This window comes from Condylura cristata, unplaced genomic scaffold (genome assembly GCF_000260355.1).
Source record: "Condylura cristata isolate star-nosed mole 26May11 unplaced genomic scaffold, ConCri1.0 scaffold00038, whole genome shotgun sequence".
In the NCBI taxonomy this organism is placed as follows: Eukaryota; Metazoa; Chordata; class Mammalia; order Eulipotyphla; family Talpidae; genus Condylura; species Condylura cristata.
The window spans coordinates 3,457,609-3,465,535 of NW_004567139.1; the positions used below are offsets into that span (position 1 = coordinate 3,457,609).

The 7,927-nt window shown below is 53.4% G+C and overlaps 1 protein-coding gene across 2 annotated transcripts in view; it reads right to left on the bottom strand.

The window, feature by feature from the left end:
* Window positions 1–7,927, bottom strand: part of RGS9 (regulator of G-protein signaling 9) — a 49,797-nt gene that overhangs the window by 26,587 nt on the left and 15,283 nt on the right. For both annotated transcript variants that reach the window (XM_004693456.2, XM_012733141.1), the window contains exons 7-8: window positions 7,071–7,147; window positions 4,636–4,717 (exon numbers count right to left, since the gene is read on the bottom strand). In XM_004693456.2, the coding sequence (XP_004693513.1) occupies window positions 4,636–4,717; window positions 7,071–7,147 (159 nt within the window). The remainder of the gene's footprint in view (window positions 1–4,635; window positions 4,718–7,070; window positions 7,148–7,927) is intronic.

The following is a 7,927-nucleotide window of genomic DNA, read 5'->3' on the forward strand; positions in this document are numbered from 1 at the left end:
AATCAATCATCTCTGGTTTCAAAACTGAAGGAAATTACTAGTTGTAAGGAAGATCTTGGAAATGCTCCCCCTCTTTCCATGGGCACTACCTTCTGAGAACGAGAGATAAGCCTCCCACCTGTCAGGCTCTGGTGAAGACTTAGCAAGACGGGGTGTAAGGCTCTCAGCACAGTTAGCCAGGCTGAGCCAGGGGCATATCCACTCCAAGGTCATGAGTGCAAAGGCCTGATCCAAACCCAGTCTTAGTTTTCATCAGTTCCTTTCCCCACTGGATCACATAACTCCAGCCACTCTCTCATTTCCTGGAGTCCAATAATTTGGGTTTCATACTTCCCTCTGAGCTGGTTGGGTGCCAGGCCCCCATCAGTCACTCAACACCCATGACTCACCAGGCTGATTACCCCGAAGCAGGAAGCGAGCATCAGGCTTCAGACTCATCGATAGAGTCAGCCACCCTTTTAGCTCAGTGGTAAGGTTGCCAAATAAAACAGAGGACGCCCAGTTTGAAATTTGAATTTCAGATGAACAACAAGTGATTTTGATATACGAGCTTAGATAAAAATATATTCCATATGTTTCCGTATAAATATACAGTAAGTATAAAAAATATTGAGACGTAAATCACTGACAGCTTATCTGATATTAAAGTTAACTTGGCTCCCTCTTGTTTTATTTGCAAAATCCGGCACCTCAGCTCAGCAGGCTACTGGGGGAGACTCCTGGACATACAGCAGAGGAAGCATCAGAGTGGGGAGGGACGAGGCAAGGAGGCAGACACTGTCCTCGATCTGGTGGTTACAAGTGAGCCTCGAGCTGCCACCGTCTGTGGGGCGCTTACTTAGACGGCTCTGTGCTTGCCCTGGGGACCCGTGGTGAGGGTGACAGGCACACCTCAGGTTCCCAGCGGCCATCTGCAGGCTTTCCAGCCTTGTGGCAAGCAGCCACTGGTCAGTTTACCATGCAGGGGACTGACAGAACCAGTGCTGGCGGGGTCCTGTGAGCCCAGAGGAGTCCCTCAGAAGCCTTCGCCTGAGGGAGTTCTAGGAATTGTCCTTCCTTCTGGCACCACGGCATCCCAGCCCAGAGTGACTGAAGACATCCCACACACACACTCTTAAAGCTTCCCACACACATTCACACACTCACACCACCACACACCTGTGCACTCACCCTTCACCTCACACAACCTTAGACCCACAGACACGCCCTCAGCTTGCACACTCACTTAGACCTCCCCCCCCACACACAGGAACGCATCGACATGCAGTCGACCACACTGCATGTGGTCACGTGTCTTCACACACGCACATACGAACATACTTGCTGGTGCACACTCTTGCCTACATGCATGCACACACGTGTGCATGCATACCCTCCCACAGTCACGTGATCACATTCTTGCACACTCAGGCTGGGACACACAGGCTCACTCACATGAACACCCTCAGGCCTGTGCATCCTCACACAACTCACACTCGCACCCCCCTCACACACAAGAATACACTCACACACACAGCGACGCTCACACTATACCCGTGCACGTGTTTGCACACTCGTTCACATGCACTCACATGCTTGCACACCCAGCCCAGGCCTGAGGCGCCGCAACAGTGCGGCCGGCGGCCCTTCCAGGCCCTCGCTGCCTCTGCAGCTTCAGGGCACGGATCCTGAGTCCCTTCTCCAACATTTCCCTTTGAACTTGACCTTTGAACTTGACCCCCCATTAATCCAGGGGCTCAACAGTGCACCCACATAACCATGTGCCACAGGGCTCTCAGAGCTGTAGTGAGCGTCAGGTTTACTACTCTGCCATCCTGCCCATGCCAGCCCCTCCTGACCCTCTGTACCCACAGAATGCCCAGGGCGAGTCCCTGGCCACCCGGAGCCAGGCTTCACCTCTCAGCATCCCAGTGGCCTCAGCCATTCCCTTCAAGCTGGGATCCCTCCTCAGAGCGCTGCCTTCAGAGCTCCCCAGGGAGCGACCTGTGTGGGGACATTGCCCCACCCCAGGCCCCACTCATTCATCCCCTCATCAGGCAGCATCAAGTTGTTGGCCCTTGGGCCTCCCTGGTAGTGCAGGGGTTCACGTCTAGGAAGCTCTCTGTAGTCACTGCAGCACAAGTTCGATCCCCGGCCAGGAGCTGACCCGTGTGGTGCAGCAGACCTCTCCTGACCCGCCCGCTGCTCCCCTCAGCAGTGGACTTCATGGATCTGCCTGTTCTGCTGCCTACTCAGTCTCTGGTAGATCCTCTCTACCCCTGAACCTCTGGCCAGTACCCCAGTTCTTGTATGCATAAATAAATGAAAATAACTCTTAAAAAATAAAAGGTCCCGGGAACAGTCACCAGCGTCACTGTGAACGCAGTTTCTGGCTCATACGTGAGGACGATGAGCAGAGGAAGATGAGCAGAGCTGACCATGTGCAGAAAACTCGGCCAGCAGGGACCTGAGGCAGGCAGCAGCTGATAAGGAGGCTCACAGGTGCCTTAGGCCCCAGAGTTGCCAGGGCACCCCACCCACAAGCAGCCCCCGCCTTGGGTGGGGGGAAGCGACCCCAGCTACACCCCTGGGGTTTCAGCCAAAGAGGCAGTTTGCTCTACTCCGTAATGCAGATTAGGAAGGGCCTCTGGCCCCACGCACAGCTCCAGCATGCCCAGAGGCAGCCTTCTAGAGCAGGGCACTGCCCCTTAATACATCCAACCCTTTCAGTGCCTGAGACAGGAAACAAACAATAAATAAAACACCGGGTGGTTTCTTAAAGTAAAACAGGGGAAAGAGATTGAGTCGAGGGCTAACATGGGGAGGTGAGTTTCAACTGAAGGGTCAGAGAAAGGGACCCCACGCAGGTCTGGGCTTCAGGGTCACTCCAGCGAGAGATGCCCCCAGACCCCCATCCGACGGGCCCCCTGCGCTCCAGCTGGCACACACCATTTGCGCAACAGCCTTGGTCTATGTCTCCCCACCAGGCTGCCAGAGCTTCCTGTGGGCAATACGTAAGGACCACGTCTGTCTGGGCTCATTGTCCCGGTGCCCAGTAAGCGTCCAGCGGAGGACGTGCATGGACAATAGGCCTTGCACTTATTTGAATTTGGATCAGAGCGTATGAAGTTTTCCATCCTGCTTTTATGATATCATCTTATACACCGGGCCATTTCCTTGGGTCAATAAATGGCTTTTGCAGATATTATTTTAGTAGTTTCACAACATCAAACCCCCATGGGTAGATTTTAATTTGTCTTGCTATTCTCCATTCTCCATTCAGCCAAACCCCAGCAGGAAAGGGAGATACCTCTCCCCAGGCCCTGGCACAGGAGAAGGCGAGTCTGACTCAAGCCCAAACCGCCAGAGGCAGCTTCTGTCCCCAGACCAGGGCAGAGCAGAAGGGCGGATCCTCCGAGACACAGAAGCCACAGAGGGGACAGCAGAGTCACAGGGAGCCCGCAGCCCCATTTCTAAAGGCACGCGTCTCCTTTTGCCTGTTTACAAACTCACTTTGTCTGCATCCAAGTCCGTGTCTGGTTCCCTCTGGGTAGGAATGGAAGCCGCGTACAGTTTTCCTTCACAGGGGCTCTGGGTCGTGGGTGTCGCACTGAGACTGGCTGCAGTCAGAGCCCTCCCGCCACCACCTCTGGCCTTGGCCTCTGCCCTGGCCGCGGTCACCTGCCCTCCCTTCCCCTGCCCTAAACCCACCACCCCTCCTTGTGCCCGGCCCTGGACTAATCTCCTGGACAGCACGGCTCACCTGAGTGATGGCTACTTGGATTTTGAGTTCCCTGAGCTGAGAGGAAGCGGCACCCCTGGATGCACCATCCAGAGCAGCGTCCTGTCAGAGAACAGGGACTCTGCTGGCCTCAGTGGGGGAGGAAGCTACCGTCCCTGATTAGTTTACAGCACTAATGGACAACCCAGAGCCCTCTAGAGACTGGGAGCCAGAGACACTGGCCTTGTGAGCCAGAGGCTGAGTGCCCTGACCACCCCCACTCCCCCAACCCGCCCCCAGCCAGGGTCACTGGGGCGAGAGGAGGAGCAGCTGGCAGGTATGGCCTTGGCTGTAGAATATCAGCACTCCACGGCATTTGTTTTTCCTGCTTTGGTGCCTATGTTCTATTTTTCTCTTCCTTTTTTTTAAAGATTTATTTGTGCATACAGAATTGGAGTACAAGCGAGAGGTGCAGGGGCATGAAAGAATTCACCAGAGACAGAGTGGGGAGCAGAACAGGCAGACTGAGGAAGAGCGGCGGGGAGACAGGAGAGGTCTGCCGCGCCATGTGGGTCACCTCCAGGGCGGACATCAAACTCACACGGAGGCTGCGGCCAGCTTGCAGTGCTGCGACCTAACCCGTTGCACCACCAGGGAGGGCCCTGTTTTCCTCTTCTTCTATCCCTTTTCCAAGGTACACTCAGCAAAGAAGTAAAAAGCCCTACCCTCCTGAAGGCAAACTCATCCCGGTCCCGCTCAGGATTTTGCTCCTCTTAACCTCATCAGGCTCACCCACCCAGAGCCCAGGCGCCCAGTGCTTTCTGCTCCCTCCAAGCAGGGTGGGGTGGTTCCCTGCCCTGCAGGCCTAGCCCCAGAGGGAAGGGGCCAGCAGAAAGTTGGCGGTACAGGACAGGGACACCAGGGAGGATACTCACAGGACACCGGTGCACCAGCCAATATGCCTTCTCCTGGCAATCCAGGGCGTACCTGTCTGCTTTGTTCCTTTCCTTTCCAGTCCTGAAAGACCAAGAGCCAAGTCAGAGATGGGTGACCTCTGTCAGGCAATGTCCCCCATCCCTGATGACCCTGGAGCTGCCATCGTCATACTAAAAACAACAAACGCCCACATCACACAGATGTACCAGGTGCCCTGAGAACGTTCACCTTCATGAATTTGTTTCATCGCCCTGGTGACCGTTTCTCATGTCACAGCCCAGGAGGCTGCAGTCCAAAGAGAGGTTGAATGCCCAACGGGGTGCCCAGGCAGTGGGCGCCAGAAGTGGGGCTGAACTGGGCCTCCCATGCCAGGGCCCAGCTCTCCCTGACAGTGAGAGGCAGCGTGGGTGCAGTCCTGCCGCCCCCCCAGCTTAGAATGGAGTCGACTCCACCCACTTCACCCCTGGGACCAAGACACACTGCTTCTTCCTTCTTCCCTGCTTGAAGAACTGAGCGTTGCCATTCAGAGCGTATTTAAACGAGGCCAGGGGCAAGAAAGAGTCTGCACATGCGCACACCTGCAGGACCCACCCAGCCTGGCAAGTTGCAGGAGATGCTGCTGCTTCTCCCTCCAAAAAAAGTAGGGGGTGAGGGGTCCCGCAGAGATAAGGGGTGTCAGCCTCGCATTTGAGGAGAATCCATGGGACTCAGCATGACAATGCACTTTCCAGTCTGGCCTGTTTCTGCTGTTTGTTCCTGTCCACACTCTAATTTGTTGTTGCAACAAACAGCTTGTGTTCAAGGTCAACAACTAACCTCATCAAGCTGCGGTTGAGCAAACAGCCATCAAGACCAGAGCTCAAAAGATAACATTAAAAAGAGCACAACAAAAATAAGCAGAGGACTATAAATCAGAGACATGCTTCATGGGAGGGGAGGGAGAGGGGTCAGGCAGGGTGTGCAGGTGAACTGGTGGTGGGAATTCTATGATGTCAGCTATATATAAATAAATTATAAAGGATTAAAAGAATAATAAAGACCAGAACTCAGAGCCCTATTCTCAGTCCCATCTGTCACTTCCAGCCGGTCCTGTCCCGTCAGGGGCTTTCTGAGGCTGACTGCTGAGTGTCAGAGGCTGTGGACTGTCCCTTGCGCCCCGCCACCCCCGCCCCACCCCAGCCGGCCCCATTATGGGTGGGAAATGATGCTGGCTTCCTCTCCAGGAGCCAGGTTGCCCTAACGATGGTGCCACCAGCACCACTCTGCCCATTCCCGCGGCGACCTGAGCCCGGCTGGTAATGCCTGCTCCCCGCAGTGTGGATGACACGGTCGTCCTGCCCAGTCAGACTCGGAGCATTTATCTGCCAGCTAATGTTCTGTGAATAACATAATAACATCCCGAGAGCCAGATGGGGGAACGCCGCCATTCCGGAGGGTGTTTTGCCAACCTCCTCTGGAAATTAAATATAAACACTGTGGCTGTTGTTCCAACTTCCCCTTGGCAACATAACTGGATTTCCTACAGGTTAACTACCCCGTGGCTCGGGAAGACCGGCCAGGACAGCCTGTGGTGTGTCCACCACGCAACACCTTATTAACAGAGTCCATCACTGACTTACTCCAAAGGTCTTGCTGAAATTATTCCACTTTGCTCTATTAGGGTTTGTTTAAGCAACCGAATGACTTCATCATTCATTCATGTGTCTCTTGATCTCCCACTGGGCAAAGACAGGAGAACCAAAAAGATTGCTCTGGACTAAATATTTATGTCCCCCCAAAATTCCAAAGATGAAGTTGGCTCCAGCTCAAGAAACTGCTTCAAGGCGACACTCCCCTGCCCGGATCCTGGTTCTGCCTGCTAAGCCACCCTCCCCTCGCCTCCCCTCGCCTCTGTTTCTACCACCGCTGCCTTCACCTGGACACCTCCTAGGAAGTGTCCAGACTTGAGGTTGTGTCTACAGCTCCTTCTGCAAAGCCCAGGGTGTAGTTCCACCTCAAAGCTCCATTATGGCTGCTGGTCGCTCTGCCTGCCCCACTAAGCTGTGTCTTTGAATCCCCTTCGCCCAGTCCAGTGTTTGACACATAAATGCCCCCTAAAATTTCATTTTAACAAAAGAAGGGAGGTGGCCCTCCCTGGTGGCACAACAGGTTAGGACACAGCACTGCAAGCTAGCCATAGCCACTTCAGTGTGAGTTCAATCCCCACCCCAAAGGTGACCCACATGGTGCAAACGACCTCTCCTGACCCACCCACTGCTCCCCTCAGCAGTGTACTCCGTCGATCTGCCTGTTCTGCTCCCCACTCTGTCTCTGGTGAATCCTCTCACCACCCCTGCACCTCTGGCCCGCAGCCCACTTCTGTGTGCATAAATAAATGAATCTTTAAACAAACAAAAGAGGGGGGTTGGGGGGCTGAGCATGAACTCCCACTCACCGGTACTGCTCCTTGGCCTGCATAATGACAAAGTCCCACTTGTAGTTAATCTTTTGGTTCAAGAAGTTGTAATTTTCCTAGAGAAGGACAAGAAAGTGAAAATCTGAGCCCCTTGATCTTAGGGCAGAACCCGTAAGTGGGTGCGGGCCCCCACTTCTGCCACTACTGCGGACCCCACAGAGGTTTCACTCCAGCCTGGCAAGGGCCTGCGTTTGAGTAGCTCTGAATTCTCAGAGACTTTAGGACAAAGCTACAATTTGGTTTGGGTTTTCTTTAATAACGTTATCACAAATATGATTAGCAAGGGGAGAGAGAGTGGAAAAGAAAATGGAAATTCAATATTTAACAACAGAGCATCACACATGTACAGAGATAAGCCCCAATACTACTGTGATGCTTGTTCTCTAAAATCATATGCTTGCTGAGAATAAAAACACGTGGAGAGAAAACGGGGTGGATCCTGTGGTAGAAGACTGTGTGTGCTCTGTCCCACAGTGCAGGTGGTGTGGTCAGGTACATCTGAAAACAGGTGAACTAGTACCTCTGAGTCACCTTCAGTGTTTTAACCAATGTTACCCCAATCAAAATGCATACAAGCGTACAGCAACACACACAGCAGGGTTATTGTGCCCTTTGCCCAGAAGTACAACTTTTTGAGAGCTGGGTGCATACTTGGGGACAGATCACTCATCCAACTAAAGCACAAGACTGTACTATTGTTTTTCCATCACAAACTCAAGTTCAGATCTGTTAGTTATATGAGCTGCATCAGCATGCATATTGTTTGGGATGGCAAAAGGGAGGTGGTAGCCTCTGTGTCCCCAGTAGTCACTGAAGCGAGGTCTTAAATTACTGCA